Below are 14803 nucleotides of genomic sequence, written 5' to 3' on the forward strand. Positions count from 1 at the left end.
GATGCAATGGAGATCAAATGGAGACTTTAGCTTACAATAAGCCTCCCGTTTCTCTGATTTTTCTCCTAATGAAAAAGACCCTCAACATTGTGCCAAGAAAGTCTGCCATGCAACAATTTCATTATGACCTCAACTATTTCTCATTATATTCTTCATAATTTCAAACATCAGTCAAAGCTGATTCTTAAATGAAACAACAGAACTCAATTATTAAGTCTCCTGAGCTATTAAAGAGCATCCTCTGAGCAATACAACGCTCTTCCATATATCAGCACCAGCATATGATCAAACAGCGCTGGTTATGCAAGTTTTATGTCATATTATGTTTCACAGATTGCGAATGCAAATCACTCTGTGGATGTCTGCGTGAGATGCTATAGCCTGTATTTTGCATGTGCACCCGTGTTTTGTTATAATGCATTGAGGGAGCAATTCGAGTGCCATGCAGATGACTGACTCAGCAAGTAGCCTTAAAAAGTGTCTGTACATTTAAGGCTAATGAGAGGAGGCTTTGACTTCCCTTTAATCAGCTTAAGTAAAGCATGGCCTCCAATGTGAGGGACGTCTGCTCTTAACGCTAACCCTCTCCTCCTGTCCTGTGCATCACAATGTGATCATGACAACAAAGCCCTTGCAGAAAAGAAAGTTGTTTCTTGAAAACCAAACACACACACTATATCATACATGAAACAAGTGCATGTGTTTCTGCATGAAATAGCTCTATACATCTTCATATTTATGCATATTGAGCATTTTTAAGTGTATCTCAAACAAGCATAAATACTGTACATATACACTGAAAATAAATGATACTAAATTGTTTTAAGGTAAGTGGTTGCAAACAATTTATTTTAGCTCCATTTAAAAAAAAAAAAAGTAAAGTTAGTCAACTAAATTTGTTTATTTAAATGTATCTAAAATAAATAGATTGCAACCACTTGCCTTTAAAAAAAATGTAGTAAATTCAATGAATAATTTTTTCAGTGTAGTTGTATTTTCTGACTTTTTAAGAAGTACTCGAGGAGTGACAGCAAGAGTCAATGCCAAGTTCTTGTTGCCAGGGCAACTGTGGCTCTCATAGGCTTTTCAGGCAGGTCATGTGACCAGCAGCTTTGACGTCACTGTGGGAGGCAGGTTGGTGCTCTGAACTAAGCTGCGGGTGAGTCTTGTGGAGCTTCTCGTTGGAGCTGCCGGTTGCATCAAAGCTTGCTCCTGATACCTGTGGCTGCATATCAGCACTGAGGCCACACAACGCCTCTTCCCTGCCGAGCTCTCCAGGTTATGGCCATCTAAAGTCTCACGGCACAGCACCAGAACAACCACCTAAGGTGAGTTCTCTCGTTTTTGTGCATGTTTTGCTGTTTTTTCTTGCAGGTGAAGTCTGGTATATGCTGGCCGTGCACTGATGCACTGTCAGTGGACGTGAAATTGAAAAGAGACAGTCCAGTTTTTCGGTATCCTGTGAGGTTTGGATGAAAGGAAGCAAGCGTTTGCTTGAACGTGAACAGGATGCAACTATATGAATTGGTAGGATCTCTGTGTGGAGAATGAAGGTTCGGTTTTATCCCTCCTTTATCCAACCTGGAACTGACAAGAGTGCTGGAAGGCGACTGACCCGAGTGGCTTTCAGACCATTTGGCTTTGGATAAATCCTGGAACATAAGGCTTAGAGGAGGGACACTACACTCTAAAATGTTGGGTTCAATAGGGCCAAACCCAATTATTGTGTTGTTTTGACCCAGCGGTTGGGTTCAAAACAACCCAATAACTGGGTCAAAACAACCCAATAGCTGGGTCAAAACAACCCAATAGCTGGGTTTGTCCCTTTTTAACCCAGCGTTGGGTTATTTTTAACCCAGCGTTGGGTTATATTTAACCCAGCATTTTTTAGAGTGTACCTGATTTCACAAGAGGAACATCTGATCACCTGAACAAGACCAGATCTGAGTTCTGAGCTACATTGCATGCACTTTAAAGTGCCATATACACAGTAGTATATACTACAGTTTTTTTTAGAGAGATAGCTTGGACACATACACTGGGGAAAGAATGGCTTAGAAGCAATTTTCACTCAGAAATTGCTTGTAAATTATACAATTAATTACAAAGAAATGACCAGCGACATTGAATTTGCATGCAGTTTTCATGTCTGAAGTAGTGTTTGTTTCTTTGTAAAACATACTCTAATAATCTCTAAAAAAAAACGTATTTACAGTGTAGTCGACAAATAATGTCCATGAACAACATTCTTCACATTTTTGAATCACCCTTCAGCTTTAAGTTTGAGTTCACTACAATAAGTAGACTAACATAAGCTCATCAATTCTAATTTAAAACCCCTCAAAAATTTAGATTATATCTGTGCAAACATTTTAATGTATCACACTTTATTTTAATGTCCAATTCTCGCTATTAACAAACCATTAACGACTTGCCTCAATAAACTTCTAATTCGCTGCTTATTAATAGTACGGTAGCTGTTAAGTTTAAATATTGGGTAGGATTAGTGATGTAGAATATGGTCATGCAGAATATTTGCTTTATAAGCACTAATAAACAGCCAATATGTTAACAATAGGCATGCTAAAGTTAATAGTGAGAATTGGTCCTAGTGCTGGGCGGTATACCGGTTCATACCGAATACCGGTGTTTATTTTTGTTATGATATGAATTTTTTAAATACCGCAATACATACATGGTCATGCATGAAAAAAAAAAACTGTCATGTACCGTGAAACCGGTATAATTTTGAAAAATACCGTGATATACATTTTTGGTCATACCGCCCAGCACTAATTGGTCCCTATACTAAAGTGTTACCTTTTAATGCATGTGCAAAGTCACACTGCCGTTATAACAACTCTATTGTTTCAAAGTCACATGGATTTGTGTGAAAGAGGAAATAAGCCTTTTGCTCTAAATGACTTAATTCTCGTTATAGAGTGGTTGGTCACTAGTACACTGAAAAACAGAAGAGGAATCAGATAAAGTCAGTTGGGAACTCAGGTTAAGAAGCAAACTTGCTCTCAGAACACTTAACATCTCAGGTTGCAGGAAGTTGTTGAGGTGCTCTTTTTCCCCCTTTCGCATTGTTGTGGCATGCATGTAGGCTACACGGTGACGTTAATGTTTTAGATCTGATGGGCTGTTCAGAAAGCACATGTACTTTTCCGAGAGGGTTTTTGAGAAGACGCAAGTGGGCGCTTGGAAAGAAATGTGACAGTCTGCAGGGATGTGGAAACCGAGACGCTCGGCTTTGTGAGAGAGTTTAGTAGAGCGAAATAAAGAGAGATAGAGAAGGAAATGTAGAAAGGGAGAGGGGAGTGTCTGTTCAGAGAGTTTCCTGTGAAGAGCTGCCGACATACAGAGCTGATATAGAGAGGAAAGAGAAGAGGAGAGAAAGCTGGCGACTTACACAAGGTCCAGGTGAAACTGAAGTGCATCATTTACATCAAGGTGGGTCAGAAGGTGAATGCTTTTCTTGCTATTGTCAACTTTGGCTCTATTTGGCTTGTAGGACACTCTTTGTAAAAGCTGCCTTGGAATCTATTCAATTCAAACTGTCTGTGGGTAGTTGACATGGCATATCAGACCGTACACTGTTAAAAATAAAGGGTCCAAAAAGGAGTTTTCGTACTATCTATCTATATTTCTGTTTGTGTATATAATATAATAATTATATCTTGATGTTAACAATCCAACAACATATTATTTGACATATTACGGAAATCTGAAGTATACTGTATATATCTATACCTTCTTTTTATAGGCTAGCTTGATTTTGACCAAAATTAAATTAATTTAAAATAAAATAAAAATCAAGGACACATTATTTATGTATTAGATGTCTAAATCATGTAGACTGGTTGCAGTGATCGGGAACAGAGTGTTATGACCAATGCTGTCCATTAATGTCTTCTGTTTAAGAGTTCAATATGAAGCGTCCACATCTCTGAGTTTCAGCTTCAGTATAAAGGTGGTAAAAGCGTGTACTGTGACTTGTCTCACTTATAAAATGCTTCATTAGATCCTGAGAACGTTTGAGTCTCAGTGGAGCATGATGGAGCATGTGAATGTGGCGGTGTTTGGATTGAATCTTATGAGGATTGTGTGTATTTTTAATGATACTGAGTGTACAGTTATTACTGTAATGTTCAGCTCAAGTACGTACATTCACAGTGACAGCAGCTGAGAACGGTAATGGCACTTTGTAATGAGCCGTGGTGTCGAGCGATCGTGATTTCACACTTGAGTTCCTCTACATTCAATTTGTGTGCATTGAGGCTGTAATGTAAAGGCATTTTCTGTTTGTGTTCATCATGTGAAGCCTCTATTGCTGTAATTGACCATGATTTCGAACTGTAAACCCTACAAAAAATTTGTTTCCAAAAATAGGGGCTTTGCAAATATTTACACTAAGAGCATGTGCAGGAAATGTCGAGCGCGGCTGGCGATGACGTTCAATGCCGTACTCACAGATGGATGGAGGACTGTGTCGAGGTCAAGCAAGGATAGTTTACAAGCAGTTAACAATTTTAGATTGATGGCTGGACGTTTACATTTGAACTAGACAAAAATGCTTTACGTCAAAAGTCTGGGTATTAATATAGAGTTGCTGTTTCTTCAGACAGGAAATATGGACCTTCAACGACCTCAGTACTGTCAGCCGAGAGTGTGTGATATTTATAACTACTTTCAAGTACATTCACTGAATTTTTCTCATACAAGCGAAACATTTAGGACGTCACTTTCCTCTAGCTTTCGACTGCTTATACTTGCACAAATGTTAATCTGACATGTTTCTCTTATTTAAAGTTCCATACATTAGTTTTGAAACCATTTAGTGAAGGCAAAGATCTCAGCAGAAGTCACACCGAGAGAAAAGGTCACCATTTTAGCCTGGGCCTGTAAATCCTCATATAACAATCACAGACTTTCTACATGCATGCAGAATTCCGGCTTATTTTTAAAAACTTTTATACTTTTAATTATAAAGTACAGAGCCCCGCACATGGCACGCAGGAAAAAAATTGTAGGCTAAATCGTGCGCACGATTTACTATTTCGTTCCCTCGATTTGCTAAATCGTGCACACGATTCAAAAATCGAGAGAACGAATTACTAAATTGTAAATTAGCAAATCGAGGGAACAAAATAGTGATCGAGTGCACGATTTAGTACATTGAGGGAACGAATTAGTAAATCATGCGCACAATTTATTTATTTTTTCTTGCATGTCATGTGCGGGGCTCCGTAATAAAGGGTTCATTTTACAATGCATATTTTATTTCATATGTGCACTATTGGGCGGTCTGTAATGAATGTCTCAAAACATTTGTGATTTTGACTTTCCATTACCAGTGGAATCCAATGTGTACAGTATACCTGCTGCATTCTTTATCACCAATACCTGGTATAAGATATTTAGTGGCCCTTACATAACAGACATGAGTCTATATTTATACCCTACTGCCTCAGATTAGCCCTGCAGAACCTTGGGTTAATCCTGCAGGTACAAAGACACAGAGAGAGAGAGAGAGAGAGATTGTGAGGGAAAGCAGATTTGTTAGCTAGTTAGCTAAAGGAAATTAAACATGTGAAGTTAAAGGAAAGTTATAATTCATTATTTTCCAGTAAAAATATATATATAAACTCTTAAAACAAGATCAAAAGCTAAATTTATAGAGACGGTTTTAATCATTTATTTATTGTTTCATGCTAATATTTCATTATTTCCATAAGTTATTCTTAAGTGTACTTTTTAAAACCTGTGAAATCATATGTCCTAACACTGGAAACACAGTTGAAACCAAAAACTAAATGTTTATAAATGAGACATAAATTGATATTGATGTGTAATGTGTTTGGTGATAGCATAGCACAGATGTCAAGTGCAGATTGAGGTGAAGAGTTGCCAGCAATGAGCCACAGAAACCGACAGTAGAGCAAGGGTTGGCGTACAGTTAATAGCTATGTGTGAGAGACATGAAATTCATAACTAAACATTAATCATTGATGCTGATTCATTTTCATTTTGCACATGCTAGCCATCAACCAAAGGTCTGCTAATGCTGACTTGATTTTTCCCCTTGATTGTAATTTTAGCATACACTTATTGAACACAGCAGTGTAAATGTAGCGCTGTCGATGTCTGCTGATGTGAAGGAAATTTCCGCATTGACTAATGTCACCAGATATGCCCGTGATAACAGAAATGCTGTTCTTACACAGCGCTGTATGTTTATTTTGGTGAGCCTGGGAAAGAACAAGGAAACTATGAGAGCATTTGATGAGTTTTAATTGCGTACCCCCCTCACGAACGCAGCACTGCCAATTTCCACAGTCATAGTTCAGTTTCGGAGCTTGTGGTTTCATTTGGCCTCTGTGGTTTTGAAGGGTGGAGGAAATGGAGGGGAGGTATCAACTTTTGTATCACATGACCTGCGCCTTCCTGTGCCTTGTTGCATCGTTTGTATGGCCGCTCGAGTGAGAATATTAATTTATATCGTTTTGATGGCTCATGCTTCTGGAAGTCTGTCAACATGTCACATGCACAAGTCATTGGTTTGGTTGCTGAATGCATCAAAGGTGAAAATGAAAATAGCTGAGCTCTGATGCTCATCTTTGATTGATGGTTGATTTCAGCTTGTAACATTTGATTCCTTTTCTCTGAAAATGTTAAATTGCTAAACATCATGTAAACCTAATCCTTTAAACTTCCATCATTCATTCAGCCAGTCATTATTTATTTATTTATCAATAAATAAATCAATAATCAATCTTTTTTTTTTTGTCTTGTCCAGTAAAATAACTCCTTTAAACGACTGCATAGTATATTCTGTGATATTTTTGGATAGTATATCATGATTTATTTTTTATCCCACTGGCAGAAAGTATTATTTTAGTATTATTTCTGCAGTAGTATTTATTAATATTTTCAATTACCTTTTATTTTTAGTTTTGTCTTTTTATTTTAGTTGTATGTTTAGTTGTATTTATTTTTATTTTTATATATATATATATATATATATATATATATATAGTTCAACTGGTTATTTTTAACCAGTCTCATCTTGTTTGATATTCTTGCTTGAGAAGTATTATTCTCTAAACTAGTTGTGCTGATGAAAACAGATTGTTTGGTGGGTGTGACGTGTCACCTGTCCTCGGGACATCAGTGTCTTGTGTCCACCTGTGTCTGTGGGCCGGCGTTATATAAGCGTGACGTCTCCGCAGGCCGATTGGAGGCTCTAAGAGTCTTAAGGTTAATTTGAGACCGAGATCTTTGAGCTGTTGACCCTGGAGTCCAAGAACATCAGAGATCTGCTTTATAAACACAGGCTAAGCTCAGGGGCGCAAGAACACGGCGCGTCCTGAGGAGGATCAGAAGTGATGTCAGACCAAGAGACACGTCTCTGGACCAAACCCTGACATGAGCATTCAACTTTAGGCAATGTGGTGACTTTAACTTCAGATAATGTATTTTGTTTATTTTTCTTCCAAAAGAAACATCCTATCATTTTTATGCATCCATAAGTCCTATTGTTGAAGGCACATTTTTAATACAAAGTCGCTTCAAATGCGACTGTTTTGTGCTTCACTAACAGTGAGATTAGACTGTGTTACCATGGCAATGGGTGGAACGTAATACAAATGCTGCATATCCATTAAGCAATTAAACTCTGATTGATCGCAATGCTTTTATCCACAGGGGCGGCACAAAAGTCTGCTGTGGACAAATTGCTCTGATGTGCTTTGGTGCTCAGACTGGATGGGTGGAGGAAGTGTGTGTGTGTGTGAAGGTGCTGGTTTTATAGAGAGGGGATACAGCGGTCAGCAGGGGCTTTTTAGTTCATATGAGGATGAGCACTGGGCTTGATCAGGCCTCAGAGGATCATGGGAGAATACAGCAATTGTTCAGAGAACAGTTATAGGTGTTCAAAATAAATGGTCTAATGGTGTGCCCATGTTTTAGCAGAAAAACTATTAGATGGTGAACACAGGACATTTTGTTTAGAGAAACTGTTATTTCAATGAATTAGAAAAATAACAAGCATTGACAAAGCAACATCTGAGCAATACAATTTAGGTTCCCATGCATGGCCATATAATTCAATGTTGTTGTTTTTTAATATACACTACTGTACACTACTTTTTCTTTTTTTTCTTTCTATATTGTTTTTTTATTATTATTATTCTTTTTGAAAATAGTATATTATGCTCGGGAAGGATGCATTTATTTAATCAATATTATTATAATTTAAATGATTTAAAAAATAACTGTTTTCTATTGTAATATATTTTAAAATGTAATTTATTTCTGTGATCAAAGCTGAATTTTCAGCAGCATTACTCCAGTCTTCAGTGTCACATGATCCTTCAGAAATCATTCTAATATACTGATTTGCTGCTCAAAAAACATTATATTACATTAAATTATCAATGTTTAGAACAGTTGTGCTGCTTCATATTTTTGTGGAAACCATGATACTGATTTTTTGATATAGTTATAAAACATTCAAAAGAACAGCATTTATTTAAAATCGAATTGTCTTGTAACATTATTAATGTCTTTACTGTTACGTTTGATCTAAATAATAGGCTACTTATTTACTGAATAAAAGTATGAATGGGAGAAAACTGCCTGAACACCAAACTTTGAAACAGCAGTGTTTAATCATGTAAGGGGCCAATCAAAATGAATGACAAGCTAAGGTCATTATTTTTAGTTATATTATTTACATATGTGACCCTGGAGCACAGGACCAGTCATAACACAGGTATATTTGTAGCAATATTGTATGGGTCAAAATTATCCATTTTTCTTTAATGCCAAAAATCATTAGGACATTAAGTAAAGATCATGTTCCATGAAGATATTTTGTAAATTTCATACCGTAAATATATCAAAACTTAACTTTTGATTAGTACTATGCATTGCTAAGGATTTTTATCAATATTTAGATTTTTTTTTTCCACCCTCAGATTTCAGATTTTCAAATAGTGTATCTCGGCCAAATATTGTCCTATCCTAACAGACCATATATCAATGGAAAGCTTATTTATTCAGCTTTCAGAGGATGCATAAATCTCAATTTAGAAAAAGTGACCCTTACGACTGGTTTTGTGCTCCAGGGTCACATATTTTCTTACATGCAGTACATTTCCAAAAGTGGAAAGAATACTTTCTGACTGGTATGATTAATAACTTCACAACTAGTTGGCTGAATTTTATTTCCCTAATTAATTCCAGCATCAAAGCAGTTTCACCGTTTCTGACTGACAGTTTCCTACAAGCACATACTGACAGTGAAAGAGAAACAGATGTGGCACGCATAACGGAAATGTGAGCTGAACTTTAAAGATTTTTTTATATATGTATCTTTTTTTAATTTCTTTTTAATATTTTATCTTCTTTCACATCATTTTGTTAAATAAGACATAAATAAGCACGCTGTATAAATAGCGTGGAGCTGGATGTACACATGCGCTATGTGAGGAGCAGTGAATGGCAAACTGATGGGCTGCTTCTTGTTTACAAGAGGAGGTTCAGTTGCTCCATCTCTTAATCTCCCCAATGTTATTTTTTTGTCCCCCTTCACTTTCAGTGGATATGGATGAGAATAAAGAGTCATTATAACATGTGACAGTGAAAGAGAAACAGATGTGGCACGCATAACGGAAATGTGAGCTGAACTTTAAAGATTTTTTTATATATGTATCTTTTTTTAATTTCTTTTTGATATTTTATCTTCTTTCACATCATTTTGTTAAATAAGACATAAATAAGCACGCTGTATAAATAGCGTGGAGCTGGATGTACACATGCGCTATGTGAGGAGCAGTGAATGGCAAACTGATGGGCTGCTTCTTGTTTACAAGAGGAGGTTCAGTTGCTCCATCTCTTAATCTCCCCAATGTTATTTTTTTGTCCCCCTTCACTTTCAGTGGATATGGATGAGAATAAAGAGTCATTATAACATTTGTGTCTATATTTATAATGCATATAAAAATTACTTTTATTATGAATGTTTAATGCAATTTTTATATGTTAAAATAGACATTGTTCCGAATACAACTACAAAAATCCAACTTTATTTTATTTGTATTTTTTTAATATCATAGGGATTTTTTTCCAGCTTCGCCTTGCTGTATTAGGAAAACACCCATTTTATAGAATTACCTTAAAATATGCTCTCACGATCATATGTGTGTAGGGCTGCAAGCACGTGGGATTTTATGAGAGATTTGCATCAGGAAATGATTTGGGTGCAGCTGCACACACACACACACACACACACACAATTTTTATATGTTAAAATAGACATTGTTCCGAATATAACTACAAAAATCCAACTTTATTTTATTTGTATTTTTTTAATATCATAGGGATTTTTTTTCCAGCTTCGCCTTGCTGTATTAGGAAAACACCCATTTTATAGAATTACCTTAAAATATGCTCTCACGATCATATGTGTGTAGGGCTGCAAGCACGTGGGATTTTATGAGAGATTTGCATCAGGAAATGATTTGGGTGCAGCTGCACACACACACACACACACACACACTGCAGCAGGTGAGAGCATCACTGCGGTCTACCAATGGAAAGTTCAGAAATTTTAGATACTTGGCAGATGTGTGTGCTTTGCATTCATAATAGTATGTTCAGAGCGAGGGACTCATCCCGTCAGGGTTTAGGCATTGTGTATGTTTACTAAAGCGCTCACGAGACTTAACCGAGAATGTTGTCATTGTCTCCAAAAAAATTCAAAAGGAACTGACTCAAATGAGAAAGCTGTTGATATAAAGTGACAGTACACTCAAAAAAAATGTTGTAGGATTATGTGGGATGTATGTAGGATTTACTTTGAAACTATTTTCGTTGCTAGTACATTTCAAAAATGATTACAAAGAAATGACATTGTATAGAGCTATAAAATGTATGTGGACAGAATCGGATCAGAGCATTGATCTTGGAACAAAATGTTAAGAAATATTTAAGTTTGTTTGAGTTTTAATGGCAGCCTGTGGTATCGTGGCAAATCTGAGAAAAGCAAAGATTGTTGAAATCAGTTCTGAGTCTGAATGTTGAGATCTCTTTCACATGTGAGATTACTGGGGGGGGGGGGGGTTTCTTATGATAAAAATCTGAGGAAGTGGAGATTTAAGAAAAAGTCTCCATTTAAGCTTAAGAGGTCTAGGAGAAACAGTTTAGATATTTAAAGAGATCTCAGTAACACTTTACTTAAAGCCTTTATGTATAATGCATTATAAAGGGTTATTTAAGGCTATAATGCATTATAATTATTCATAATGTGCATTGTTATACATTATATCTTCTTGTAAATAAGTATAACCAAATTTAAAATGCATAGTGTAACAAAGAATTTAATTATGGTTACAGTTGTTCATGAGAGTGTACAATGCAGTATAAGGTGCATTTCAAGGCATTAAAACTACTTTTATAATGCATTATACATAAAAGGCTTTAAGTAAAGTGTTACCGAGACCTCTTTTGCCATTTTCTTTCCTCTACAGTCAGGGGTCCTAAACCGGGGCCCACTAGGGGGCCTTAGCAAACTTATAAGCGAGCTTTAAGATGACTTAAGACAAAATAAGTACTAAAATGAGCAACTAAAAATCCATATAGTTCTTATTTTATTTCACCACCTCAACACCCATTTTTTTCTGAAGAAACAGGGTTCCCACAATCTTGGATGTGTAAGGTAGCCTAATTTAAAACGTTTGATTTCTAGATATGGACTTGGCTTCGAAAAATGTACTTAAGACTATTAAAATGTTGACTTCTTAGTAGAAAGTAAAAAATGGTAGTAAAAGTAGTAAAAAATGGTTCTTTGTTCACCAAAAGCTTCTTTTGGGAAACTCAAATGAACTGATGAATTTTTAAGAGCGTGTAGGTTGTTTCTTTGCTATGAATGCTGTTTTTAATCTTGCATTAAATGTGATCAAGTTAAACCTATTTCATATTTACTAAGGGTGAGTTCAAACGAGAGTAGGCTATTTACTGTACTTACTGTGAGACCCTTAACTAACAGTTCTTCTCTTCTTCTCTAGTTGAAACCACACCATCAGCATGGGAAAGCAGAACAGCAAGCTCCGTCCCGAGGTGATACAGGACCTGTTGGAAAACTCAGACTTCACTGAGCATGAGATCCAAGAGTGGTACAAGGGCTTCCTGCGGGACTGTCCCAGCGGCGCGCTCAGCATGGAGGAATTCAAGAAGATCTACGGCAACTTCTTCCCCTATGGAGACGCGTCAAAGTTTGCAGAGCACGTCTTCCGAACCTTCGACGCCAATGGAGACGGAACAATAGATTTCAGAGAGTTCATCATCGCCCTGAGCGTCACGTCACGCGGCCGTTTGGACCAGAAGCTGAAGTGGGCCTTCAGTATGTACGATCTGGACGGCAACGGATACATAAGCAAGGCGGAAATGCTGGAGATTGTACAGGTGTGTGAGTGTGACTCTCTCTCGGTTGAAGCACAAATATATGTTATACAATAGTTTAGGGGGGTTGTTTATTATTCATGCAACAATACATATTAATGTTTTAGTTTTCATTAATAACCATTGCTATATAGATGATTACTTTGTCTAGCGCTCTTATGAATGATTTTAGCATGCCTTTGTGAAAATGTAACTACTATCCACTTTTTTCCTACGCCCCATGACGCTTTGCGCAAATTATGGGAGTAACTTCCGTTTACACTGACTGTAAACAATCAGCAAATGGTTCGCTCTATGAATGCAATAACAAGCATTTTCATTAAAAGTGTAAAAGCATTAACAAATTACTTTCAACATACCATGAGTAACTCCCAAAGATCCTCCTTCTATCCGCAGCAATATTAAGGATGTGTTAAATGTCATTATAGTAATATATGTCTATATATCGTGGCAATTACATTTCACAGCATCCGTGTGAAAACAAACCTGGAAAGAGACATGAGGATTTGGGGATGAAAAGATGAAAAGATGAAAGATTCTTGGTGCATTCCAGGGAATCATTCATGGATTATATCGTAAATTAAATTGGGAGAGCAGACCACAAACGCACAGTATATGTTGTCTTTTTTCATTTACTTACAGCGGAACGCAAAGGTACGGAAGAGGATTAGGGCCGAGCAAAAATAAAAAAAAATAAAACCATCTCGAGATTAAAGTCATTATAATGCGAGATTAAACTCGTTCAAATGCGAGAAAAAAGTCGAAATGAAATGTTGAGAATAAACATTCGACTGTTATATTGTTTTGACTTTTTTCCTTGAAATTTAACAAGTTTTTGCTCGAAACACAATGGCTTTATTTTCGAAATGTAATCACCTGAAATTATATCGCTATCAATCAACCAGTGTGCAAAAACACATTTCTTTTGACTTTACAGAGAAGAGATTTCCAACCTTTTCAGTGAATAACATGGCAAATCAATACTATCAACATGCTTCCAGGAAATGTCTGATTTTAGGCTTGTGCCTTATTATCCTGTTTTTTAGACCAGAAAATTATCAGTTTTCAGTTGCGCATGATGTTTTGCTCAATTAGGGAGAGTTGAGTGCAGCAGCCAATTACCTTTTGCTCATATTTAGGTAAATTTCATGCTATTGGAGCAATTGGTGAAATGCACTCTCTGAATCTGACAGCTGAGTGCAAGCAAATGGCTGTAATTTTCTTTTCAGTTCGTTCAGTTCTCTGGGAAAAGCAGTTGTTATGGTTACTTTGAAAAAGTTAGGAAGTGACCGCTCCAATTCTAAATCATACCCAGAGTCCTCTAATTCTCTCTAATAAGATTCACTGCCTGCTTAGACCTTAACAGCATCTTAGCTGCACTCCCAAACCAAAAGATAGCAATTCTAAAACCCTACTGCTAGAAGATTCTAAAGCAGCACTGCATGCATTATTTCCCAATCCCAGAATGCACTGCAGTGAGTTCAGAATCATCCAAGATTACAGAATATTCCATCATGGAATAAAAAGGCCATTATAAATGTAGTTATGCTAGTTAAAGTACTGTGTTGTTATCTTAGCGACATGCTAAAACCAAATGAAATAAACCGAGAGTCGAATCTCTTGTTCGACAGCTCACAGCAACAGGGAGGACACTTAGTGGTTTGCTGCCTTTGTAGGCAGCAGTAAACAACAAGGAAGCTCACTAGGTTGTGGAACAGAGATTCTGTCTTGTTCTGTATGAGTCGAATTTTTCACTTGTTGAACAACATCATGTTTTTTGTGAGGTAATACCTTTTCTAAAGCTGAAACCTGTCTTCCTCAGGCCATCTATAAGATGGTTTCTTCAGTGATGAAGATGCCAGAGGACGAGTCCACACCTGAGAAACGCACGGATAAGATCTTCCGCCAGATGGACACAAATCGTGATGGTGAGCTTCCTATACTCTTGTGAAAAAGAAGTGTGCTTAATTGTATAGAATGTGCACTTAAAGGGGTCATATGATGCTTTTTTTAAAGATCATTATTTTGTGTATTTGGTGTAACAGAATATGTTGACATGCTTTAATGTTCAAAAAACACATTATTTTTCAAATACTGTACATTATTGTAGGTCCTCTATGCCCCGCCTCTCTCAAACGCTTCGTTTTCTACAAAGTCCCTCCTTCCGACAAGCGCAGTCTGCTCTGATTGGCCAGCTGACCCAGTGCATTGTGATTGGCCGAACACCGCAAGCACTCGTCAGAAATGTAACGCCCCTTACCATAATCGCCAGCTTCATCTTTCAAAATAAATGTAAAGACAGTAAATAATGTCATTAGTTTTACCATCAGTTCAA

The 14803-nt window shown here is 36.8% G+C and overlaps 1 protein-coding gene across 3 annotated transcripts in view; it reads left to right on the forward strand.

The window, feature by feature from the left end:
* Positions 1 to 1143: 1143 nt before the first annotated feature.
* LOC107552316 (neurocalcin-delta B-like) overlaps positions 1144 to 14803 on the forward strand; it is a 21370-nt gene continuing 7710 nt past the window's right edge. The window contains exons 1-4 of one of the 3 annotated variants that reach the window (XM_016234177.1): positions 1144 to 1328; positions 9253 to 9345; positions 12075 to 12471; positions 14291 to 14396. In XM_016234177.1, coding sequence (XP_016089663.1) covers positions 12094 to 12471; positions 14291 to 14396 — 484 coding nt within the window. In that variant the 5' untranslated portion in view covers positions 1144 to 1328; positions 9253 to 9345; positions 12075 to 12093. Of the gene's footprint in view, positions 1329 to 3303; positions 3457 to 9252; positions 9346 to 12074; positions 12472 to 14290; positions 14397 to 14803 lie in introns of those variants that run through there. The other 2 variants (XM_016234176.1, XM_016234178.1) reach the window with 2 other exon arrangements.

The sequence above is a fragment of the Sinocyclocheilus grahami genome, unplaced genomic scaffold (assembly GCF_001515645.1).
Source record: "Sinocyclocheilus grahami isolate Dianchi unplaced genomic scaffold, SAMN03320097.WGS_v1.1 scaffold446.1, whole genome shotgun sequence".
Taxonomy (NCBI): domain Eukaryota; kingdom Metazoa; phylum Chordata; class Actinopteri; order Cypriniformes; family Cyprinidae; genus Sinocyclocheilus; species Sinocyclocheilus grahami.